The following is a 27,470-nucleotide window of genomic DNA, read 5'->3' as shown; positions in this document are numbered from 1 at the left end:
TGGCGTAAGGCTCACCAGCCTATAATTTCCTGGATTATTCTTACCACCCTTCTTAAATAAAGAAACAACATTGGCTATTCTCCAGTCCTCTGGGACCTCACCTGTAGCCAATGAGGATGCAAAGATTTCTGTCAAGGCCCCAGCAATTTCTTCCCTTGCCTCCCTCAGTATTCTCGGGTAGATCCCATCAGGCCCTGGGGACTTATCTACCTTAATGCTTTGCAAGACACCCAACACCTCCTCCTTTTTGATAATGAGATGACTGAGACTATCTGCACTCCCTTCCCTAGACTCATCATCCACCAAGTCCTTCTGCTTGGTGAATATGGATGCAAAGTACTCATTTAGCACCTCACCCATTTCCTCTGGCTCCACGCATAGATTCCCATCTCTGTCCTTGAGTGGGCCAACCCTTTCCCTGATTACACTCTTGCTCTTTATATATGTATAAAAAGCCTTGGAATTTTCCTTAATCCTGTTTGCCAATGACTTTTCATGACCCCTTTTAGCCCTCCTAACTCCTTGCTTAAGTTCCTTCCTACTGTCTTTATATTCCTCAAGTGCTTCATCTGTTCCTAGCTTTCCAGCCCTTACAAAATGCTTCCTTTTTCTTTTTGACCAGGCTCACAATATCCTGTGTTATCCAAGCTTCCCGAAACTTGCCGAACTTGTCTTTCTTCCTCACAGGAACATGCTGGTCCTGGATTCTAATCAGCTGACGTTTGAAAGACTCCCACATGTCAGATGTTGATTTATCCTCAAACAGCCGCCCCCAATCTAAATTCTTCAGTTCCTGCCTAATGTTGTTATAATTAGCCTTCCCCCAATTTAGCACCTTCACCCGAGGACTACTCTTATCCTTATCCACAAGTACCTTCTTTCCATTTCCTGATTTACAACTATTTCTGGGATGTTACTTGTATCCTCTATATTGAAGACCGATGCAAAATACCTGTTCAATTCATCTTCCATCTCTTTATTTTCCATTAGTAATCCCCCAGACTCACTTTCTATAGGACCAAAGCTCACTTTGTTAACTCTTTTCTTCCTAAATATCATAGAAACTCTTACTATCTGTTTTTATATTTCTAGCTAGTTTTCTCTTGTACCCTGTTACCCTCCTTATTAATCTTTTAGTCATTCCTTGTTTTTTATATTCTGTCCAATCGTCTGACCTGCCATCCATCTTTGCGCATTATATGTTTTTTCTTTAAGTTTGATGCTCTCTAACTTTTTTTTTTTACACACAGCATCAGGAGACTGAGCTATGTCTCCTCTTGAATCTTTTTGAGATGGATTGGAACCCAGGAATCAAAGGAAATGGTTTCACGATACAAAGATCACCTCAATGAGGCAATGGAAAATATCAAGCAGGAATGGGGAAATAGCCACGAGGGGAACAGCAAAGAGAGGGGGACGAAACATGAGGCACCAAACTCACCTGTCCAGCCAGCTCTAGACGCTTGTTGCCATAATAATCTCTGTCGTCTACTTTGTTTGCTCCTTGGGCTAGAATTACCCTGCGTACCATGACAGCTGTGTAGATGCACTTTGCACGGAAGTTGAATTCTTTGACCTATAGAGAAAAAACAAGCATTCATTTATATAGAATCCTGTGGATCTTTCAGTGTTTTAGAACCAATGAGTTCCTTTCGAAGTTCAGTCCTCGTTGGAAAACAACTGCGGACAGCAAGAGGGTCACAAACTGCAAAGGAGATGAATGATGAGTTAGAATCAAACAGCACAGAAGGCGGCCATTCATCCAGTGTCTGTGCCGGCTCTTTAAAGAAGCTACCAAGCTGTCCCACTCCTCTGCTCTTTTCCCCACAGCTCTGCAATTTTCTCCCCAAGTATTTATCCAATTTCCTCTTAATTACTAAATCTGCTTCCACTGTTCTTTCAAGCAGTACATTCTAGATCATAGCTGAGTGTAAAAAAATTCTCATCTCCCCAGTCTGGTTCTTTTACCAATTACCTTAGATATGTGTCCTTTAATTAGAGACCCTCCCACTACTGGAAACAATTTCTCCTATTTACTCTATCAAAACCCCTGCTTTTAGCTACAGCAGAAGTGTTGATCTGGATGGGGGACAAGCTCTGTTCTTCTTTGAAACTTTTATAGTCACCTGAACAAGCATGATTTCACATCTCACCCAAAAAACAGCATCTCGATTACTTGCTCAAGTCCTGCAGTCAGGCTTGAATCTGCAACATTCTGATCCAGAACTGAGTGCTACCAACTGAGCCAAGCTGACATAGCATCTGACAACTGAGCATCACTCAATACATGCCATCAATCTCCACCAAAGGTCTCCATAGCAATGAGCAGTGACAGTAAGATACTGCACTGCTGCATATACACACAACAGTAAAATTTTCACACTTCATACAGGAATGCCCTGACCAGTGAAAATGTAACATACTTTTGTTGGAACATTTTGAATAATTTCTTTCCCGGCAGATCTTTTACTATGAGATTATTAATTAACCCTGCCTCATTGCACAATACTAGATATAAAATAACTTGATCCCTATTTGGTTCCACAACATATTGTTCTAGGAAGTTGTCCTGAAAGCATTCTACAAACTCATCTTCCAGACTACCTGCTCCGCCATTCATTATGATCATGGCTGATCATCCAACTCAGTAACTGGTTCCTGCTTTCCCCCCATACCCTTAGATCCCTTTAGACCCAAGAGCTATATCTAACTCCTTCTTGAAAACATACAATGTTTTGGCCTCAACTGCTTTCTGTGGTCGCGAATTCCACAGGCTCACCACTCTCTGGGTGAAGAAATTTCTCATCTCAGTCCTGAAAGGTTTACCCCGTATCCTTAGACTATGACCCCTGGTTCAGGACTCCCCCACCAACGGGAGCATCCTTCCTGCATCTACCCTGTCAAGTCCTGTTAGAATGTTATAGGTTTCTATGAGATCCCCCTCACTTTTCTGAACTCCAGCGAATATAATCTTAACCAACTCAATCTCCCCTCATACATCAGTCCTGCCATCCCAGGAATCAGTCTGGTAAACCTTCGCTGCACTCCCTCTATAGCAAGAACATCCTTCCTCAGACAAGGAGACCAAAACTGTACACAATATTCCAGGTGTGGCCTCACCAAGGCCCTGTATAATTGCAGCAAGACATCCCTGCTCCTGTACTCGAATCCTCTCACTATGAAGGCCAACATACCATTTGCTTTTTTTAACCGCCTGTTGCACCTGCATGCTTACCTTCAGTGACTGGTGTACCAGAACACCCAGGTCTCGCTGCATATTCCCCTCTCTCAGTTTATAGCCATTCAGATAATAATCTGCCTTCTTGTTTTTGCTACACAAGTGGATAACTTCACATTTATCCACATTATACTGCATCTGCCATGCATTAGCCCACTCACTCAACTTGTCCAAATCACCCTGAAGCCTCTCTGCATCCTCCTCACCCTCCCAACCCAGTTTAGTGTCATCTGCAAATTTGGAGATATTACATTTAGTTCCCTCATCTAAATCATTAGTATACATTGTGAATAGCTGGGGTCCTAGCACCGATCCCTGCGGTACCCCACTAGTCACTGCCTGCCATCCTGTCCGCCAACCAATTTTCTATCCATCGCAATACACTACCCCCAATTTCATGCGCTTTAATTTTACATGCTACTCTTATGTGGGACTTTGTTGAAAGCCTTCTGAAAGTCCAAATAAACCACATCCACTGGCTCTCTCTCATCAATTCTACTAGTTACATCCTCGAAGAATTCTAGTAGATTTGTCAAGCATGATTTCCCTTTCGTAAATCCATGCTGACTCTGCCCGATTCTACCAGTGTTCTCTAAGTGCTCTGCTATAAAATCTTTGATAATGGACTCTAGAATTTTCCCCACTACTGACATCAGGCTGACTGGTCTATAATTCCCTGCTTTCTCTCTACCTCCCTTTTTAAATAGTGGGGTTACATTAGCTACCCTCCAATCTGTAGGAACTGTTCCAGAGTCTATAGAATCTTGGAAGATGACGACCAATGCATCCACTATTCCTTGGGCCACTTCCATAAGTACTCTACCTGTTCCCAGGTTTTTAATTAGAGAAGTGATATAGCCCTTCCTCGACATAATGGATAAAAGGTACTGCAGATGTAGCACAAAGCTGTATGAAGCAACAACAATTTGCACTGCTTTAACGCAGTAATATGTTCCAAGAAGTTTTACAAGAGCGCGATCAACCAAAATTTGACTGAGCCACATAAGGAGATATTAGGACAGGTGACAAAAGCTTGGTCAGAAAGGTAGCTTTTAAGGAGCATCTTATAGGAGGACAGAGAGGTAGAGAGGCGGAGAGTGTTAGGAAGGGAGTCCCAGAGCTTAGGGCCCTGACAGCTGATCTCATGGTCGCCAATGGTGGAACAATGAAAATCAGGAATGCGCAAGAGTCCAGAATTGTAGGTGTGCAGAGATCTCAGCAGGTTGTAGGGCTGGAGGAGTTAGAAAAATTAGTAAGGGACAGGCCTTGGGAGGATTTGAACATGAGGATGAGAATATTAAAATCCAGGCATTGCCAGACCAAGAGCCAATGTAGGTCAGTGAGATGATGGGTGAACAGGACTTGGTACAAGTTAGGATTTGGACAGCAGAGCTTTGGATCAGCTCACGTTTACAAAAGGGTGGCAGGTGGGAGGTCAGCCAGGTGAGCATTGGAATAGTTAAGTCTATAGGTAACAAAGGAATTAATGAAGGTCTCTGCAGGTGAGCCAAAATCAATTTCTGATCTGCGCTACCAACCGCTACGGCAGATGAGAAACACAGCTAGCCTGTGCTGTCCTTGAACTTCGAGAAGGGGCATCAACAAACAGCTGGGTTTCTGCTCCTGACTGCTGCCCTAGGCAGGTCCTAGTCAAGAAATGAGATTCAGCATTAATAGAAATGCACCAAGAGAACACTGTGGTGAGGAGAACTAGATGGAACAAAGGAACAACTGTGGGATAGGTGGGCTAGATGGGCTGAAGGAAAAGCTGTGGGATAGGAGGGCTAGATGGGCTGATGGGAACATTGTGGGTAAGGGGGCTAGATGGGTTGCAGGGAATACTATGGATAGGACTGCTAGATAGGCTTAAGGAAACACTGTGGGATAGGAGGGCTGGATGGACCCAAGGTCTTATCCACCCTCAAACTGTTTACTACGTTATTATACATACGCCCTAGGAAAAGTCATTAAACAGTGATAAAAGTGAAGGTGACTTACCATGAACTAAGATGCTGCTGACTTCATGAAGTCTAAGACAATATGAAGTATTTTCAAAGGGATTTTAAAAAAGTTATTGCTTTAATCATGTTGTCTTGGCCAAGTGCAGGGTCCATTTTAATTGGTTAAATGGAATCTGCTGTTGATTGGTGGTAGAATGGGTAACTATGGGAACATTTGTCACATTGCAGAATTGTCCACAATGTGCAAGCAAACGGCTTCGGTATTTGAATCATCGAAGATGCTTTGTTTTGCTCACACAGGGAAATAGTCCAATAAAAAAAGAGCATGTGCAATAGAGAGATTGAAATATAGACATATTTACCCAGAGGGTACGTCACCAAGTGACTTGTAAAAGTGAAAGCTGGAGACTGATAGTGCCGTCAAACTGGCGGAGTAAAAGAGAGAGTATCATCACATTTTAAGATATTAGATAGAGGATTTAGCAAGTTTGAACTGCAAACTGAAATGATGCTAGTTATTTAATCCACTTGTTTTATAAACTTGCTATGTTTAGCTTTTCCATTAAAATAAATGGTTAAAAGGGTCCAAAGTGCTTTTGACATCCACTTCTGAAATATTCACTTGCAGAGGATTAAACTGTCTTCTTAATATAAGTGCACCTTAAAGTGAAGTTCACTAATGCTAGAGAGAAAAAACTTCAAATGCTGGAAATTTTATTTTTTATTTTATTTTTGAGATACAGCACTGAAACAGGCCCTTTGACCCACCGAGTCTGTGCCGACCAACCACCCATTTATACTAACCCTACAGTAATCCCATATTCCCTACCACCTACCTGCACTAGGGGCAATTTACAATGGCCAATTTACCTATGACCTGCAAGTCTTTGGCTGTGGGAGGAAACCGGAGCACCCGGCGAAAACCCTCGCGGTCACAGGGAGAAATTGCAAACTCCGCACAGGCAGTACCCAGAATTGAACCCGGGTCCCTGGAGCTGTGAGGCTGCGGTGCTAACCACTGCGCCGCCCCAAAATCTGAAACAAAAGCAGAAAATTCTGAAAACACAGCAGACAACAAAGGACAGGTGAGCATTTCAGATGGAGTCTCTTCCTCAAGCTTCATCCGTCCTGACAAAGGGACTTCACTTAGCATCGGAAATGACTTGTGCATAGGATCAGCTAAGGCAACCAGCCTTCATTAATACTGTAAAAAAAAACTTGCATTTATATAGCACCTTTCATGACCACCAGATGTCTCAAAGCGCTTCACAGCCAAAGAAGTGATTCTGAAGTATAGACTCTGTTGTAATGTAGAAAATGCAGCAGCCAATTTGCACACAGCAATCTTCCACAAACAGCAATGCGACAACAACCAGATAATGTTTTTAGTGATGTTGATTGAGGGATAAATATTGACCAGGACACTGGGAATAACTCCCCTGCTCTCCTTTGTTCATCTTTTACATTCATCTGAGGGGGCAGACGAGGCCTCAATTTAACATCTCATGCGAGAAACGGTACCTCCGAGAGTGCAGCACTTGGGCGGCACAGTGGCGCAGTGGTTAGCACCGCAGCCTCACAGCTCCAGCGACCCGGGTTCAATTCTGAGTACTGCCTGTGTGGAGTTTGCAAGTTCTCCCTGTGTCTGCGTGGGTTTCCTCCGGGTGCTCCGGTTTCCTCCCACAGCCAAAAGACTTGCAGGTTGATAGGTTAATTGGCCACTATAAATTGCCCCTAGTATAGGTAGGTGGTAAGGAAATATAGGGACAGGGTGGGGATGTGGTAGGAATATGGAATTAGTGTAGGATTAGTATAAATGGGCGGTTGATGGTCGGCACAGACTCGGTGGGCCGAAGGGCCTGTTTCAGTGCTGTATCTCTAAACTAAACTGAAGAAAAAGCTTAGTGCTAAGAATGTCAGCCTTGATTTTTGTGGTCAAGTCCTGGAGTGGGACCTGAACCCACAATGTTCTGACTCAGAGGAGAGAGTGTTGCCATCTGAATCACGGCTATCAGACCTCCGTCCGAAAAATGAACCCATCTGCTGTGTTATTCCAGCACTATCTGTTTTTATTTAAAGCTGAACAGATACTGGCAGGCTTGCTCCAGTCGTCACCACTTACGCCATCCACGATAATCGAGAGAATATCGCGAGTATGACGCTATCCATTTACCATCACTGCAGGAGTCGATTACAAAGGTGCAGCTTACATCATATTAATCGCAGCAAACAAGCCAATTTACATTTTCTAAAATTACAGACATTGTTCCTTCAGGAAGTGACTGATCCAATTACTGATGCTCAGGGCTGCTTTCATGCAATATAGTTAATAGGAACAGGTGAAAGGCCAAGCTTCATATTGTGCCAAGGGCAACAGAGGAAACCCATGTGACGGCAGTGTCCTGGGTCTGAAAGCAAGTCTGTGCTGTACTGCTTTAGCGGTTTAATCGTTTACAAACACCACCCACCCCCCACCGCCCGGGTACAAAATCCAAATATCCAAATCCAAACAGTTAACACTCAATCCTCTGAAAGGGATCTGGGAGCTAATGTCTCTTACCTACAATTTATTACATAGAACGTACAGCACAGAAACAGGACATTTGGCCCAACTGGTCTACATGTGCGTTTATGTTCCACACACAGACTTGAAGGGCCTGTTTCAATGCTGTATCTCTAAATAAATAAATAAAGAGTCTTCGCCAACCCCTCTTCATCGAACCTCATCAGCATATCCTTCTATTCCTTTCTCCCTCATGTACTTAACTAGCTGCCCCTTAAATGCATCTATGCTATTCACCTCAACCAGTCCATGTGGTAGCAATTTCCACATTTGAACCACTCTGAGTAAAGACATTTCTCCTGAATTCATGATTGAAGTTTTTATTACTTATTTATCTAATATTTATTGCCTCGAGTTTTCATCTCCCCCACAATTGGGCACATTTTCTCTGCAACTATCCTATCAAATCCTTTTGTCATTTTAAAGGCCTCTATCAGGTCACCCCTCAGCCATCTCCTTCCTGGAGAAAAGATCCCCAGCCTGTACAATCTTTTCCGATAGATATAACCTCTCAGCTTTGGTATCTTCCTTGTAAATCTTTTTTGCACCTTCTCCAATGCTTCTGATAGTTTTACAGTTCATTGTGGATGGCAGGTGAATTGCAGTAACAGCAGTTCACCCGCTCTAAGTGGCGTGGATTGTATAAGCAAATACAAGTACTGCACAACTAGCCAGCTCCAGCCTGGCGCAATGCTTACAGGCACATGGGTAAGTACGGTTGATGCAAGCAGCTCCCGGGCCTCTTCCATCTTGGTTTTCTTCGGTCCTCCCCACATTCTCTGCCTGCGCACTTTATTCCCAATGTACTTCAATGCCTGCAAGTCAGAGGGAAGGAGCTGAGCCATGCTGAATGAAATATTTCACAGCCTCACTTCTACATTAACTAGACATGAGAACTATCTCTTCATTAACAATGTCTAAATTAATAGCAATCCTTTCACTTACTATACTTACAGAATTTTATCAAACAATCTTCATTTTACATATTAGGAAGCAAATTAGCATTGACTTTGAACTACAGTGTCATGGCACACTGGACGATGCTGGGATTGGTTATGCTCACATTTGCTAAATCATGAAAACACAACGAGCAAAAGTAAAGAATCATACACTTGTACATTAGGACTTAATTCAAGTCCGGGAGTCTGTGTTTTCACTGTTTGGACAGCTGGCTATACAGACAGGCATGCACGCTGGATTTTTAAACATACACTGAAGTGACTGGGGTTTATTTCATTAAAAGGCACACCTGCATCTGTGTGAAGATCTGAGCCTTCTGACACTCTTCCAGGCTCGGAGCGAAGGCAGACATCACAGGGTCCTCTGTACCAATCATCTGCACAATCTCTTGATCGCTCTCTACCCCCATCGCCTACAATAGAAGTGACAGACACCAGCAATATTAGCATTTCCAGTCGGCACAGTAACATTTGCTTATGCTAATGAGATATTGTTGGTTGCATGAATTCAGAGCTGGGATTGGTGTTTCTCTCATACTTTTTGCCATCTGGCTTCGGCAAGGAAGTGCTATTAGACTCAATCAATACCTACTACCTTTAAGGTATCCACAAATTAATAAGGGTGCATGCGTGGGTGATGAGGGATCTCATACTCACTTCAGAAAACAGCATTTCAGTCTTGACCATAAATTACAATCCTCTGTTTAAAGCCAAAAAATATAAATAATAAAACTAGAAAAAGACACAAATCACCTGCGATTGAATCAAAAACACTGGGTTCAAGTGAACTGTCACAGGACTTCAGCATCAAAATGTAAAGGATTTTTCAAGATGATAGGTTTTCTTAGAGTAGATAGAGAAAAAATATTCCTTCTATGAGTGGATCAAAAAGAGGTCAAAGATTCAAAATCACTGGCAAAAGATCCGGATGAGAAATGTTTTCACTCAGACTTGCCAGGATTTGGAACACTCTACTTGAAAAGGTGGTACAGCCCATCAATAGCTTTAAAAGGGAGTTGGCCACATAGATGAGGATGAGGAGCTCTCAGGGTTACGGACAAAAAGCAGGGATATGGGATGAAGCACGACTGCTTTTTCAAAGAGCCAGTGCAGACACAATGCACCAAATTTTTTTTCTTTATTCGTTTATAGGATGTGGGCATCGCTGGCTTGGCCAGCATTTATAGCCCTCGAGAAGGTGGTAGTGAGCCGCCTTCATGAACCGCTGCACTCCACGCGGGGTAGGTATACCCAGAGTGCTGTTAGGAAGGGAGTTCCAGGATTTTGACCCAGCGACAGTGAAGGAACGGCGATATAGTTCCAAGTCAGAATGGTATGTGGCTTGGAGGGGAACTTGCAGGTGGTGGTGTTCCCATGCATCTGCTGCCCTTGTCCTTCTAGGTGGTAGAGGTCACGGATTTGGAAGGTGCTGTCTAAGGAGCCTTGGTGCATTGCTGCAGTGCATCTTGAAGATGGCACACACTATTGCCACTGTGCGTCGGTGGTGGAGGGAGTGAATGTTTGTAGATGGGGTGCCAATCAAGTGGGCGGCTGTGTCCCGGATGGTGTCGAGCTTCTTGAGTCTTATTGGAGCTGCACCCACCCAAGCAAGTGGAGAGTATTCCATCACACTCCTGACTGGTGCCTTGTAGATGGTGGACACGCTTTGGGGAGTCAGGCGATGAGATACGTGCCGCAGGTTTCCTAGCCTCGGACCTACTCTTGTAGCCACAGTATTTATACGGCTACTGCAGTTCAGTTTCTGGTCAATGGTAACCCGCAGGATGTTGATAGTGGGAAATTCAGAGATCGTAATGCCATTAAAATGACCCCCTTCTCTGCTGTAAGTTACTATGATTCTATAAAGAGCATTGTCTACTAGATTATTCTTTTGGCTTTGTTCCCCCAATTCTACACAATAGCAAAAGGATGGAGTGATTCACTCTTCCATTTCTTCTAACAGGTGGAGCAGTCCAACCCCAAGCAGTACTTCACATGCTGCCTGATTATTCAAACTGGAAAAAAACAGATTGCAAGATAACTGCACTTTCTAAACAGGCGTCCTTGTCAATTGTGGAAATTCACATCAAACTAGTTTGGGTTGTGGACAATTTTCCAGTTGTTCACTGGGATTACACCCCATATACTTTAATTTACAACCATCTTCTCTGTACGTTTAGCAATCAGGTGAAAATCAGGCCGGAGCAACCAGTGTCCTTGCTTCTCAACCGCTGATCATTCAGTTCAATCACTAAGTGCCTGACCAAAACACTGCTGAACATAATCAGCAATAAGAGCTGCTCATTCTCAGTAAACCTACCAGATGAAGTGCCACAAGACACACTGAACGCTCAAAGGGCAGACTGAAGGGTTTAAAATGATGAAAGGATTTGCTCGAGTGCAGTGGGCAGGAGGGAAAAAAAGAGCGAGACAGCAGTCCAGAACAAGGGCCATAACCTTAAAATTAGAGCTAGGTTGTTCAGGGATGATGTCAGGAAGTACTTCTTCACAAAGGGTAACAGAAATCTGGAACTCTCCCCTCCAAAAAGCTTTGGAGGTTGAGGGTCAATTCAAATTTTGAAGACAGACTGATAAGATTTTTGTTAGGTAAGAATACAAAGGGATATGGAGTCAAAGGTGCAGATGAGGTGCAGATCAGCTACAATCTAATTAAATGGCGGACTAGTTTAGAAGGGCTGAATGGCCTCCTCCTGTTCTAATGAGGTGAATGGATACAATTTGTTTAAAGTCTATCTCCCTGCAAAGATCAGCAGCCGCTCAGGAGTGAAATCAGGAAGCACTTTTTCCACACAAAGGCTAGTGGAAATCTGGAACTATCGCCCCCAAAGGACTGTGGAGGTTGGGCCAATTGGAGCTTTCAAGACTGAGCGCGACAGACTTTTGTTAGGGAAAGTTATTAAGGGATCATGGATCAAAGGTGGGGAATCACAAAAAAGCTATTATGCAGGTACAGCAAATGAATAGGAAGGCAAATGAATGTTGGTGTATATTGCAAGGGGAATAGGGTATAAAAGTAGGGAAGTTTTACTGCAATAAAAGCAAAATACTGCGGATGCTGGAAACCTGAAATAAAAACAAGAAATGCTGGAAATACTCAGCAGGTCTGGCAGCATCTGTGGAGAGAGAAGCAGAGTTAACATTTCGGGTCAGTGACCCTTCTTCGGAACTGAACTTTGGAAGTTTCACTGCAGCTGTACAGGACCTTGGTGAGACTAAAACTGTACACTTGTACCACAGATGTGGGTCTCCTTATTTGAGAAAGGAAATAATTGCATTTGAAGGAGGTCAGAGAAGGTTCACTCAACTCATTTCAGGGATGAAGGGTTTATGAAGAAAGGTTGGACAGGATGGGCCTTTACCCATTGGAGTATAGAAGAATGAGAGGTGATCTTATTGAAACATACAAGACCCTGAGGGGACTGGATAGAGTGGATAGCAGGAGGATGTTTCCTCTTTTGGGGGAGACTAAAATAAGGGACAGAGTTTAAAAATAACAGGTCTCCCTTTTAAGACGGAGATGGGAAGAATTTTTCCCACTGAGGGTAGTTAGTCTGTGGAATTCTCTTCCCCAGAAAGCAGTGGAGGTTGGGTCATTGAATTCATTCAAGGCTGAGTTAGATAGATTTTTGACAGACATGGGAGTTAAGGATTATGGCATCAGACAGGAAAGTGAAGTCGAGACCAAACCAGATCAGCCATGATCTTATTGAATGGCAGAGGTTTGAAGGGGCGAATGGCCTACGGCTGCACCTCAGTCCTATGTTCCTAAATGGGAGTCGAGGTACAGATCAGCCACAATCTAACGCAAGACGTTTGAGAAGCTGAGTGGCCTGCTCCTGCCCCTTCGGGCACTTCCCAGCAGTTGATCGTGAAACTATGCTGCTCCCTCCCAACATCAGGTCATGAAGTGTCATTGGCACCAACCTGGTAGAAGAATGGAATCAAGCCCATGCCAGCTGAAGGAACTGCACGGCTCAAAATGGTTTCCGCACAGGTAAAGTTGAAATAAAACATAAAACAAAATTAACAAAATTTGAAAGCACCGCAAAACAGATGGATACTTCCAAGTCAGATTCAGCAAATCTATAGTCCGAGCTTGAGGAAATAATGATCCACTTTACTCGCTGCAGCAATGAGAATCAAGATGATCAAAAATGCAAATTTAACTGAGACACTGCTTTGTGAAGTGTTCGTCATATCTGCCCAGTTAACACATTGCACTGCCAAGTATGAACTATTTTACAACTTCTCACCTAGTGCCAAGCTGTTCAGCAACAAGAATACACTTTTTGAAGCCAGCGTGAAACTATGAAAATGCTAAACTGGTTTCGTGGAATTTTCACAGGAGCTAGCCCTGCAGGATGGCAGTCAGCGGGTGCAGCTCATTGTCGTTTCCAGATGGCCCTGAAACACTCCATGTACAGGCTTATCTGGAACTCTGCCACATTAATACAAGTGCGAAAAAATTCCCACAGAGGCCCCTAGCAGCAGAACAAAGGTGGATTACTTTGAATGAGTGTTCAGTGTTGCGACCAGGTGAGAAAGGTGTCTAGGGGTCTCTGTCAGCCTTCACCTGCTCTTACCGTAACAGGGATTAATTTTAAACACACTGTGCTTTTAGCTCCCCTTTGGTGAATCCTTGTTTACTGCTTTCCAGTTATAAGGCAAAGAAACTAGCACAAATAGGTTTTCTTAGGCTTAAAGAAAAGTTGAAATTTATTAAACTTAAACTCTAATTCAGTTGACTCCTACAGATACACGACGTGCCCATGCTAGCATGCATACACAATACACACATGCAAATAGTGACAGAAGAAGAGAAGAAAAATAAAGTGGAAAAGTTTAAGGCAATATCTGAAGAGTTTTTGTTACAGTTCTTCGAGCACACTGTACAGTCCTTGATTGTAGGTAATCTTGCTTTTCATTGGGGCCCAGTATTCTTCTTAAACCTTGCGCGATGTAGGAGACTTTTCTCTCTTGGGGTTCATGTGTCTTCAGTGGATTCAGAGGCTTGTGAGGAAGAGATGGGAGCAGACAGGAGAGATCTTCTTAGTCCAGGAGCAAACAGTCTTTCTCAGTTTAAACTGTTTGTGCAATTCAGAAAAACCAGGTTGCCAAGAGGGCTAGTCACATGACCAGCTGATCTGACCACGTCTGTTTGTGGATTCGGCTACCAGCCTGAATTTCATCCTGAAATTTGAGCTCACTCATCTTCAATGTCTGATGCTCAAAGTCTATTGTGAATTAAATTGGATAAGGGAAGTAACCTCTCTTGACCCTATTGGTATGTAAATGTCCTCCATCCAAGTCTGGCAGCCCTTCTCTTCTCCCCAGCAACAATTTGAAATTTTTATGTTAATATGGCGAAATTACTATGCCTCTTGGCAGGTGGGGGCCCAGCGTGACAAGAGAGACTGGGGGCAAACAGGTCTGTGTCAAAATTTCACATCAATGGTAAGTACCTTGCATCACTATGGAACTTTACCAGATATTTACATAAATGACGCAATCACATCAAACTGACCAGTTCAAAGTGACAGAAAATTTATTTTTCTGATCCAACATTCACTCAAACAGGATATAAAGATTTTTGCAGGAGAAAAATAAAAAACAGCAGCAAAGCTGCAGTCAAGACACAGACTGACAGATATTGCACTACACTGCACTTGAGGTGTTAGCCCTGATTCATTGGACAGCACTGTTGCCTCAGAATCAGAAGGTTATGAGCTATACTCTAGAGAATTGAGTACAAAATCTGGCACTCCCAGTGCAGTACTGAGGGAGTACTGCATTGTCGGAGTTGCCATCTTGCAGATAAGACCTTAAACTGAGGCCCCCTTTGCCTTCTCAGGTGGATGTAAAAGATCCCGTGGCCACTATCTGAAGAACAGGGGAGCTCTCCCCAGTATCCAGACCAATATGTATCCCTCAAATGGCTCTGTTTCACCAGGTCTTCAAAGGAGCCAATCGTCTCCTCCCATTATTTTTGCTCTCTTGTTATTTTCTTTCCTCCTCCAACTCCCCTCATTTTCATCTCCTGTGCATTGCGAAACTCTGCTGCCTGGAGAGACCACAGGGGCTGGGAATAGGCCAATGAGAGCACGCAGATTGATTTAAATGATCAAACTTCATTGTTACCTTGGCAGTCAGCCTCATGCAGTTGACAGATGCGCAAGCAGAAACGGTGCCTGCTTTGCTGTGCATCAAGCGGTGATCCCAAACTGAGCGCGCAGCAGGTTACACGGATTGCAGAACTATACAAGGAAATACAGGAGAGAGAGTATGACAGCTTCAATGAAAATTCACCATTACTGGCAGTAAACCACTGCTCTGGGTCTCTAAGCGGAGACCAAGCAAGAGAAAAAGACAGGGTTGACAAGAGACTCAGTACAATAGCTTAGAGAAGTATAGTCTTCCCACACCGGCATTACCATTCGCAAATAGCACCAGGGTCCTTTGTATCATGGGAAACCTCTGCCCTCTCCTGGTAAATAACTGAAGGGAACATCTCAAGGGATTTTTCAAATTAACCAAGAAACAAAAACTACACAGCTGAGTTAAGGGATTGGACAGGTTAAGAGCTGGGGGGTCACTGCTGTTCCAGCAGGTGTTACACTGTCATGGCAGGCTCCTGCTGGTTTCTCAGGTATTTGATTAAAGCAATCGATCTTTCAGAGTCACAGGTATTAGAAAGGATCCAGAGTCAGTTCCACCATTTATCCAAAATGAATCTGGATCAATTTCACCAGGTCACCAAAGAGTTTTTCAAACGTACGCACAAAGAGGTGGCACCTGTCCACTCAAAAATAATCACAGGGAACAGAGATCAGATCAGAAGAAAAGAGCAAGCTGTCAAACAGAAAACCCCATGTCTGTCTTTACACGGTAAGGGATCAGATTGCTGCAAAGAGCAGAAAGGCAATGCATAATTGAAAAGAGGTTAAAGCAACACTTCCCAACATCACAACAGTGACTGCACTTCAAACTGTAGTAAAGCATTATGGGACATCCTGAGGTCATGAAAGGCAGTATATAAATACACAAAAACATGTTCTAAAGGATAATCATGTTTGAAGGAAAATGACGATAGAAATTCACAAAGTTTTAAAATTCACCAGATTTAGGAGGTACCTGGAAAACTGGAAAGTGACAATAACTATTCCATATAAGGAGCCCAAAAAATATAATTGAAACTACAGGTCAATCAGTTTTAGGGAAATCTCTTTTAATTAAAGGGATTTATTTGCTTAACAATGGTGAACCACCAGTTGCATAATAGGACAGACAGCATGGACTCGAGAAACGGTTGGCACGCTTAACTAGCATACTGTATTCCCCCAGTGATAGTCAATGTGGGCCAGAGAATCCAGTGAACGTTCTAAATTTAAGATTTTCAAAAAGGCATTTCACAAGATTAATTGGGCAGTCCTGCAACGGGAACAGGTGGCGTGTTGGTATCTGGCTAAAAATCAGTCAACCATTGAAAGGAATGTAAAAGAGTTACAAGTAGATTGGTTTTAGGAACTTTGCCTTTTCCAACATGTGACATGGCTGACTATATTGAAACATGATTGGAGTCTGTAGATGACACTACAACTGGAGGCTGAGTGAGTGGCAAAAAATTGTAATGGGATTCAGAGGAACTTGGGGGCTTTTTGGGAAACTGGGTCAATGTAATTCAATATAGACAAATGTAAAAATGGTTTTGGGAGTAAGGACCCAAAAACTGAGAGTCGGCACTGAACAGAGCAACCTGACAGGACAGGGATTTGGGAATTATTGTGACCTCGGACTTCTTGCACATTCCTGATTTAAATCCCTCCACAATTGGCAGCTGTGTGCCTTCACTTGCCTGGGCCCCAAGCTCTCGAGCTCCCTCCCTAAACCTGACACCTCTCTACCTCTCTCCTCCTTTAAGACGCTCCTTAAAACCTATCTCTTTGACCAACCTTTATGGTCTCTGCCCTAATGTCTCCTTGTGGAGCTTGGTATCAAATTTTGTTTTCGAACACTCCTGTGAAGCACCTTGGGAAGTGTTACTACATTAAGGTGCTAAATACAAGGTGGTGTTGTTGAGAAATGTCACTGTGACCATCAGACATGTGATTGTAGTGAGAAAAGCAAATCAGGTCTATTACATAGAAGGTACTGAAATAGAGACAGACGATATGCCCAACTAGTCTTTGCCAGTGTTGACTGAACCACATGAGCTTCCCTCCAAACCTCTTGATCTCATCCTATCAGCACGTCCTTCTATTCCTTTCTCCCATATGTATTTATCTAGCTAACCTTTAAGTACATCAATGCTATTCACCTCAACTATTCCAAGTGGTAGCGAGTTCCACACTCTGGGTAAAGAGGTTTCCTCTGAATTCCCAATTGGATTTATTGGTGCCTCACTTATATTTGTGGCCACAACTTCTGATCTTGCCCACATCATCTATTCATCTACCCTATCGAACCCATTCTTAACTTTAAAAGACTTCCCATCAGGTCACCCCTCAGTTTTCTCTTTTCCAGAGAAAACAGCCCCAGCCTGTTCAATCTTTCCTGATAGTCATAACCTCTCAGTTCTGGCATCATCCTTGTAAAAGTCTTGATACGAATCACCCGCAGCAGCTCTTCTGGTGAAAATAATGGGCATCATTCCACTATTCAAAATGCTGACCCTAATTTCCATTATATTAAATAGAAAATCACATCTTCTCTCAAATCAGCACACAGTCATTGATTATGGAAATGAATATGCACAAAATCTTAGTTTCAGGTAACTTTTTTAAAAATTCATTCTCAGTATGTTAATCCTTCATTCGAGTCATCTTCTTCCCAGAAGGTTGACTGTTAGGGATCTCCATCTCCGTCTGTCCTGTGCTGTCCTTACATATTCTGCATAGGTCAACTGCATCCAGTCCATTATATCGGTCATCCATTTTCTTCTCTGCTTCTTTCCTACGATTTGCATTGATCTTTCCTTACAATAATTGTCTACCTTTTGCTCTAATGATGTGACCAAAATATTGTATCTTTCTCTCTCTAATGTTATGCACTAATTTCCTCTTTTCTCCAGCAATTTCCAGCACTTCATTAGTCTGTCTGTATAAGATATGCAGAGCATCCTCAGATATGTCTACATCTCGAATACAGTTTATCAATAGTCTCTTTGTTTGTTGCCCCATGTCTCCGAGACATAAAACATAGATGACAAAATGTAGCACCTCAGCATTCTTTTCCTAAGATTCAGGGTCAGTTTCTTTGATATTAACAAGTCCTTCATTCTGACAAAGCTGGTCTTGGTGTGTTATAGGGTTAAATTAAATAGTCTGGGAGGAAGCTCATGTAGTTGTTACGAGAGTTTCCATATATTTTTAAACTGAAGAGGTCAACCCTTGGGTGTTTTTTTGAAAGGAAGTTCAGCAAAAGTTGACCAGTAAAATCAAGTAAACATCACAGGGGGTTTGACTTAAGAGCTATTTTGTCGTGACAAGAGAATTTAGGATTAGCATGGGACTTGCCTGGAAAAAAGTTTTGGTTTCACTTTGAACTGTTAAAAGATGCTGTTTTTGGACTAAAAGGAGACTGTTAGAATCTGCATATGGACCTGCCAGGAGATCAGAAGAAAAACCAGACAACTATTACCTTTCTTTAAAGAATCCCCGTTCTCGAAAAGCAAAAGCTTGTATGAAGTTGTACTGTTGCCCCCTGTATTTTGAAGACATCCTGAATGCTTGCAGAAACCTTGCATCTTTAAACAGGACTTTGCATCGAATTTGAGAACTGACACCTTTGCTGCTGGACACCATTTGTAAGACTTAAGTGAAGCCTTCTGCAGTTGAATTTCTTTGAACGCCTACCAAACAGACTGTTCATCAACCTCGCCTAGAAAGATTCCTAATGGTAGCCAACTATTCGACTTTGGGACATCTCGCCAAAACAAAGGACTTCCTTCCATATCTTTTCAGACCGAGATCTTTTTTATTCCTTCTATTTCTTTGTAACAGCCGTAAACAAAAATCCCCTTTATTCCCCCCGGTTAACCAGTTTTTAGATGTATGTGCATGTGCGTGAGGGCTAGGATAAGAATACAGGGGTTTAATATCTCAATTCACATATATTTACTTCATTATTGGTTAAGACTTGGTTTATAATAAATGGATAATTTTTGTTATTTATTAAAGAAACCTGGTTGGTGTGCTTTATTCTGGAGACAGAGTATCTAATTGGCTGTTTTGGTAAGTGGGAAAATTTATAGTTATGTTGTGACTTGTGGACAAGTGGGACTGAATTGGAAGTGCACTCCTCCCGCCTCGATCATAACATGGTGCATAAACACCAGGACAGACCTGTTGGACTAAATGCCCTGTTTCTGTGTTGTAAATGCTATGTAATTTTCTTCCTTATATCTCCTGCAGGCAGTGCCCCCTGCTGAGGTACACCTCTACAGGACTTCCAACTCCTCACAATCCGTATTCTTCACGCGGCCAGGTGAGTGTCAAAAAGCTACCCTACCATAAAGACTGACAGGCGAGTCTGACCCTAAACCCCTCTCCTTACTGCTACCTAACTAAGACAGATCAGTGCTTTAACCTGGAGCTTTGCTAGTCAGCATGCAGTGAATCTGCTCATTGAATCATTGGTGGGAGAAAGGGAGAGAGAGTGAAGATGGCTCAGACTCTTTTAAAATCTCTCAATGTTCAGACATTACAAGAATATTTTTGCCATCCCCTAACTTCTGGAATATAGAAAGGCGATTTGATTAAGGATTTTGAAAGGAATTGATAGGATCGATAGAGAGAAACATGTGCCACTGGTGGGGGAGTCTGGGACAAAGGAACATTAATCTTAAAATCTAAGCCAGGATATTCAGGAGACAAGTTAGGAAACCATTGACCAGAAGCGTAACTAGACCAGCCAGTGGCTACAAGCGCAGATCAGAGGTTGGGAACTCTGTGGCGAGTAACTCACCTCCTTACTCCCCAATGCCTGTCCACTATATACAAGGCACAAGTCAGGAGTGTGATGGAATACTCTCCTCTTGCCTGGATGGGTGCAGCTCCAACACTCAAGATGATCATCCAGGACAACGCAGCCTGGTGATCAGCACCCGCATCCACTACCTTAAACATTCATTCCCCCCACTACCAGCACGTAGTGGCAGCAGTGTGCATCATCTACAAGATGCATTACACCAATTTGCCAAGGCTCCAACAGCAGCTTCCAAACCAGTGACTTCTACCACCTAGAAGGACAAGGACAGGGGATGCATGGGAACACCACCACCTGCAAGTTCCCCTCCAAGCCACACACCATCCTGACTTGGAATCATATCATTGTTCATTCATTGTCGCTGGGTCAAAATCCTGTAACTCCCTCCCTAACAGCACTTGTCCCTACACCCCAAGGACTGCAGCAGTTCAAAGCAGCAATTCACCACCATCTTTTCAAGGACAATAAATGCTGGCCTTGCCAGCAATGCTGATTTCCCATGAACGAATAAAAACAGCTTCTTAATGCAAGGGGCAGTGAAAGTATAGAATTCTCTCCCACAAAGCAGAGTAGATGATAGCTCAATTAATACTTTTAACTCTGAGATAAACAGATTTTTTACTAGACAAGTTTATAAAAAGACATGGATGCAAGGCTCGTGGATGGAGTTAAGACATAGGTCTGCCATGATCTCACTGAATGGTGAACAGGCTCGAGGGTCTGAATGGCCACCTCCTGTGCCTACATTCTGAAGTCTAAGGTGGACAAGTATAAAATTACACTTCCACTCACTGTGCGACTCCTCGTATGCATGGACACTGTAGACTAGATTTCGCACACAAGCCACAGCATCACTCTCACCCTGAACCTTTAGTTCTTTTATTCCAGCACACATGAAGGGAGTGATTCAAACAAACAAATAGAGAAAGTGTGGGAAATACACAGCAGGTTAGCCTTTACCTGTAAAGAGAAAAGACACGCTGCCGAGGTCCCTTCATCAGACATCTGAAGGTACAGGAGGCGGCCATACAGCCCCTCCAATCTGTTCTGCCTCAATGTCATACCCATCTTTTTACAGATACTAGCTGACCTGTGTTTTTGTAGCTTTTCATCTTTATTTCACAAGAGGGTAAAAGTTCAAATCAGTTCTCCACCATCCACTCAACCAATCAGAAATGCAGTTCCCAGTGGGATGCAATTTAGTGAACCAATGGTTGGGCGGCACAGTGGTTAGCACCGCAGCCTCACAGCTCCAGCGACCCGGGTTCAATTCTGGGTACTGCCTGTGTGGAGTTTGCAAGTTCTCCCTGTGTCTGCGTGGGTTTCCTCCGGGTGCTCCGGTTTCCTCCCACATGCCAAAGACTTGCAGGTTGATAGGTTAATTGGCCATTATAAATTGTCCCTAGTATAGGTAGGTGGTAGGGAAATATAGGGACAGGTGGGGATGTGGTAGGAATATGGAGTTAGTGTAGGATTAGTATAAATGGGTGGTTGATGGTCGGCACAGACTCGGTGGGCCGAAGGGCCTGTTTCAGTGCTGTATCTCTAAACTAAACTAACTAAAACTGGTTTAAAGTTACTCCGAGTAGAGTGAATTTATCTACATTTTGGAATTTAAACTCTAGTAGTTTTATTTCCAATCAATCAGAGGGTTTTTCATGAAGCAGAAACAATTTACACTTGGCCATTCTCTCGAAATACAAAAATGTATCATTTAAAACTCTCCCTCATGGTGGGAGCACATGAAGCTCTTAAATTATCACCTTGAATATTATTGCAATGGGGATGTCTTCTGACAGAGTGTTGTGTCGCAGGTAGTACCTCCCTTGCTTCACGACGAGATTGGTTCTACTTTTCTTCTCGTGCGTAGAGCTACAAATTGAGCAGATTTCTGTTATTAAGGTTATGCTCATTGCATGTTCCAGAGTAAATGAAGGTTATAAAGAAATTCAACTGCTGGTCTAGAAAATGGTATAAACATTTTCATGGAAAGCTCAGCACTCTATTCTGCGATGCAACACAAGGTCAGTGCGGACTCCACCGTCACTCCCAGAGCCGCTGGTCAATGTAGAATCCACCATCACTCCCAGTGCCACTGGTCAGTGCAGAATCCGTCACTCCCAGTGCCACTGGTCAGTGCAGAATCCACCGTCACTCCCAGTGCCACTGGTCAGTGCAGAATCCACCGTCACTCCCAGTGCCACTGGTCAGTGCAGAATCCACCGTCACTCCCAGTGCCACTGGTCAGTGCAGAATCCACCGTCACTCCCAGTGCCACTGGTCAGTGCAGAATCCACCGTCACTCCCAGTGCCACTGGTCAGTGTAGAATCCACCGTCACTCCCAGTGCCACTGGTCAGTGTAGAGTGAGATGAGGTCGGGCGAGTGACTGCTCTTGACATCAAGGCAGCATTTAATCAAATGTGGCATCATAGGAGCACTGGAGTCAATGGGAATCAGGGGGATCTCTCGCTACTTGTTGGAGTCATACCGAGCACAAAGGAAGACGGTTTTGGTTGTTGGTGATCAATCATCTCAGTCCCAGGACATCGCTGCAGGAGTTCCTGAGGGCAGTGTCCTGGGCCCAACCATCTTTGCTTGCCTCATCACGACCTGCCCTCCATCATAAGGTGAGAACTGGAGATGTTCGTTGATGATTGCAATGTTCAGTACCATTTGTGACTCCTCAGATACTGAAGCAGTCTGTGCTCACATGCGGCAAGACCTGGACAATATCCAGGCTTGGGCTGATAAGTGGCAAGTAACATTTGTGCCACACAAGTGCCAGGCAATGACCATCTCCCTTTGACATTCAACATCATTACCATCGCTGAATCTCCCACCATCAACATCCTGGGGGGTTATCATTGACCAGAAACTGAAGTGGAGTAGCCATATAAATACTGTGGCTTCAACAGGTCAGATGCTGGGAATTCTGCGGCGAGTAACATCTCCTGACTTCCCAGTGTCTGTCCACTATACACAGGCACAAGTCAAGCATGTGATGGAATACTCTCCGCTTGCCTGGATGGGTGTAGCTCCAACAACACTCAAGAAGCTCAACACCATCCAGGACAAAACAACCTGCTTGATTGGCACCCCATTCACCACCTTCACCATTCACTCCCTTCACAACCGGTGCATAGTGGTAGCAGTATGTACCATCTACAAGATGCACTGCAGAAACCTGCCAAGCCTCCTTCGACAACACCTTCCAAACCTGCAACCTCTTCCATCTAGAAGGACAAGGGGAACAGATTAATGAAAACAGCACCATCTGCAAGCTCCCCTCCAAGTCACACACCATCCTGACTTGGAACGATATCGCAGTGCCTTCACTGTCGCTGGGTCAAAAACCTGGAACTCCCTTCCTAACAGCACTGTGGGTATACCCGCACCACATGGACTGCAGCGATTCTAAAAGGTAGTTCGCCACCACTTTCTCGAGGACAATTAGGGATGGGCAATAAATGCTGGCCGAGCCATCGATGCCCACATCCCATGAAAATTTTTTTTTTTTTTAAAAAGTCACCATCACTCCCAGAGCACCTGGTCAATGCAGAGTATCCATTTAATAAAGGTCAGCAGATTACTACCTTTTATTAGTTAAAACATTCTATTGTCTTGCTGGTGCCCCAAAGGGAGGTGTAAATGTTTAAAAGCTATGTATTTGCACTAAATGGTGCAAGACTTCCAAATGTAATCACAACTCAATTGCAGCTTTATTTATAAAAACCAAGTCCAAAACCCAAGCAATCTTAAAGATGCTCTCCTTCACTACGTGTACAAATTGCTCACTGGGGCTACAGTCTAACATGGGTAATGTAGCAGTGCATTTAGCACAGCCAAGCTCACAGTGGGCGCCAAAACCTCAACAAAAAAAAAAAAGCACTTCACAGACATCAATCTTTAATGGTATTTTTAACTTGCATTATTGTGGGACTGAGGTAAGGGTTGTTAGCACAAGGGAATGGAATGCTTTCTGTTTGGGGAATCAATCGTAGGGATCAAGTACTCCCAGATCAGATTTTGCACACTTCGATGCAGAATAAATCTCCCTCCAACTCTGCCCCAAAATATGCCTCACCTGGCTCTCCCTCACCTTGGAACAGGACTTTCACTGCACCTGTGCTATTGCGCCAATTTTCTTTGGGGGTCCATAAGTGAGATTGCCAACATGATGTCCTATAGTGCAGATGTACTGGTGTTTTGGGTTGCAGAGCAGCATTGACCAGGAACCGGACTGAGACTGTCCAAACTCATCCCCCATCTAACAGACACAAGAGACTGTCTGAACTCAATCTGAACCCAGGTTCTAGAGGTGAAGACTAGTGTGTAATGCACTGCACCACCCAGTGAAAAATACTCTCAATATACAAACCAGAGAAATAAATGGAAATTAACTGGACAGTTATATTCTGGTATTCAAACCAATGCAACTTGTGACACAAATCACAGCATATATGGCTGTAGCTTTAATTTCAACACGAGAATGATTTCAGACAATTTGGCTAGATTAAAAATGGTCAAAATAAATATAGCTGATTTTCACTGCTCCGATAACACAATGAACAGATTCACTCTAATGTAGCGATCATTTCCGATAATTCAATATTGGATGGAAAACATATGAGATCTTGCATATTTAAGGATTAAGTGTGCATTCGTCAGTGCACATGGCTCTGAATTGTACATTAATAATTTAATTTAGAACACCACAGTACCTGGTCACAGAGGCACCAACAGTTCCTTTTCTGTCAGCATCCACAATTATTCTGTTTTTTGACAACTGTTCCTGGATGAGAATAACCTTTTCGACACCTTTAACAATGAAATAGCCCCCTACAAGAGACCATAAATGTTTACTGAGAGACATTAAGTTTTATATTGCCTGGGAAATTGTTCCAGCAAGGCACAAACTTAAAATTAGCTGTCAAAACCAGATATTCCTTCCATCTCTCCATGTATTTAGTCTCCACTTGAAGCGCAGAGAAACCTCCCAGTTTTCAGTCAAACACTGTGCCCTCAACTACAGCACCAAATACTGAATGACTGGCTGCTCATTCTACTGCTGTTGTGGGATCTTGCTATGTCACCTTTGCCTGCATAAGACACTAAACCATAATAGTTCACTGAATGTGAACTGCTTTAGAACCATAGAAAAATTACAACACAGAAGGAGGCCATTCAGCCCCAGAAAAACTAGCCACCCAATCTAATCCCACCTTCCAGCAACTGGCCAGTAGCCTTGCTTTGTGATACTTCTGAGAAATGTGACAAAACCAATACATAAATGCAAGTGTTTTTCCTCCATTTCTCAATATTTCTGAGATAAAAGTAAGCACCCTATTCAGAAATCAAACCCCACGAGCCCTTCATCAATTCCAAAACAGCCCATATCTCTGCATCCAATCTCTGTTCTTCTCCGATCTTCCTTACATTCTTTGCCATCCCAAATCTCTGGAGCCTGCTCATTGCTGACTTGATAATTCTCTCCCCAGTTCATCATTATGTATAATATATAACTGTCTCTCCCCTCAAAACCCACATTTTTAACCAAGCTTTTGTTCATAGAACATAGAACAGTACAGGCCCTTCGGCCCACGATGTTGTCCCGAACCTTTAACCTACGCTAAGATCAAACTAACTACCTACCCTTCATTCTACTATCATCCATGTACCTATCCAAGAGTCGCTTAAATGCCCCTAATGTATCTGCTTCTACTACCACCGCTGGCAGCGCATTCCACGCACCCACCACTCTCTGTGTAAAGAACCTACCTCTGACATCTCCCCAAAACCTTCCTCCAATCACCTTAAAATTATGCCCCCTGGTGATAGCCCTTTCCACCCTGGGAAAAAGTCTCTGGCTATCCACTCTATCTATGCCTCTCATCATCTTGTACCCCTCTATCAAGTCACCTCTCATCCTTCTTCGCTCCAATGAGAAAAGCCCCAGCTCCCTCAATCTTTCTTCGTAGGACATGCCCTCCAGTCCAGGCAGCATCCTGGTAAAACTCTTCTGCACCCTCTCTAAAGCTTCCACATCCTTCCTATAATGAGGTGGCCAGAACTGAACGCAATATTCCAAGTATGGTCGAACCAGGGCCTTATAGAGCTGCAGCATAACCTCGCGGCTCTTAAACTCAATCCCCCTGTTAATGAAAGCCAACACACCATACGCATTCTTAACAACCCTATCAACTTGGGTGGCAACTTTGAGCAATCTATGGACATGGACCCCAAGATCCCTCTGTTCCTCCACACTCCCAAGAATCCTGTCTTTAAGCCTGTATTCCGCATTCAAATTCGACCTTCCAAAATGAATCACTTCACACTTTTCCAGGTTGAACTCCATCTGCCACTTCTCAGCCCAGCTCTGCATCCTGTCAATGTCCCGTTGCAACCTACAACAGCCTTCCACACTATCCACAACTCCAGCAACCTTCGTGTCGTCGGCAAACTTGCTAACCCAGCCTTCCACTTCCTCATCCAAGTCATTTATAAAAATCATAAAGAGCAGAGGTCCCAGAACAGATCCTTGTGGAACACCACTGGTCACCTAGCTCCATGCTGAATACTTTCCATCTACTACCACCTTCTATGGGCCAGCTAATTTTGTATCCAGACAGCCAATTTTCCCTGAATCCCATGCCTCCTTACTTTCTGAATGAGCCTACCATGGGGAACCTTATCAAACGCCTTGCTAAAATCCATATACACCACATCCACTGCTCTTCCTTCATCAATGTGTTTTGTCACATCTTCAAAGAATTCAATAAGGCTTGTGAGGCATGACCTGCCCCTCACAAAGCCATGCTGACTGTCTCTAATCAAACCATGCTTTTCCAAATAATCATAAATCCTGTCTCTCAGAATCCTCTCCAATAATTTGCCCACTACCGACGTAAGACTGACTGGTCTATAATTCCCAGGGTTATCCCTATTCCCTTTCTTGAACAAGGGAACAACATTTGCCACCCTCCAATCATCCGGTACTACTCCAGTGGACAGTGAAGACGCAAAGATCATCGCCAAAGGCGCAGCAATCTCTTCCCTCGCTTCCCGTAATATCCTTGGGTATATCCCGTCTGGCCTCGGGGACTTATCTGTCCTGATATCATTCAAAATTTCCAGCACATCCTCCCTCTTAACCTCAACCTATTCGAGCATATCAGCCTGTTCCACGCTGTCCTCACAAACGACCAGGTCCCTCTCACTAGAGAATACTGAAGCAAAGTATTCATTTAGGACCTCCCCTACCTCCTCCGACTCCAGGCACAAGTTCCCTCCACTATCCCTGATCGGCCCTACCCTCACTCTGGCCATCCTCTTGTTCCTCACATAAGTGTAGAACGCCTTGGGATTTTCCTTAATCCTACCCGCCAAGACTTTTTCATGTCCCCTTCTAGCTCTCCGAAGTCCATTCTTCAGTTCCTTCCTGGCTACCTTGTAACCCTCTAGAGCCCTGTCTGATCCTTGCTTCCTCAACCTTAAGTAAGCTTCCTTCTTCCTCTTGACTAGCTGTTCCACATCTCTTGTCATCCAAGGTTCCTTCACCCTACCATCCCTTCCCTGCCTCATCGGGACAAACCTATCCAGCAGTCGCAGCAAGTGCTCCCTAAACAACCTCCACATTTCTGTCGTGCATTTCCCTGAGAACATCTGTTCCCAATTTATGCTCCCCAGTTCCTGCCTAATAGCATTGTAATTCCCCCTCCCCCAATTAAATATTTTCCCATCCCG

General features: G+C 43.6%; 1 protein-coding gene across 1 annotated transcript in view; it reads right to left on the bottom strand.

Moving 5' to 3' along the window:
• The window catches only part of polr3b (polymerase (RNA) III (DNA directed) polypeptide B), a 100,293-nt gene that overhangs the window by 56,744 nt on the left and 16,079 nt on the right, over window positions 1-27,470 (bottom strand). The window contains exons 8-12 of the mRNA XM_068050213.1: window positions 24,449-24,566; window positions 21,489-21,597; window positions 9,012-9,134; window positions 8,461-8,577; window positions 1,442-1,576 (exon numbers count right to left, since the gene is read on the bottom strand). Of these exons, the coding sequence (XP_067906314.1) occupies window positions 1,442-1,576; window positions 8,461-8,577; window positions 9,012-9,134; window positions 21,489-21,597; window positions 24,449-24,566 (602 nt within the window). The remainder of the gene's footprint in view (window positions 1-1,441; window positions 1,577-8,460; window positions 8,578-9,011; window positions 9,135-21,488; window positions 21,598-24,448; window positions 24,567-27,470) is intronic.

This window comes from Heterodontus francisci, chromosome 18 (assembly GCF_036365525.1).
Source record: "Heterodontus francisci isolate sHetFra1 chromosome 18, sHetFra1.hap1, whole genome shotgun sequence".
Lineage (NCBI taxonomy): Eukaryota > Metazoa > Chordata > Chondrichthyes > Heterodontiformes > Heterodontidae > Heterodontus > Heterodontus francisci.
This window is presented reverse-complemented; position numbering and strand designations above follow the sequence as displayed.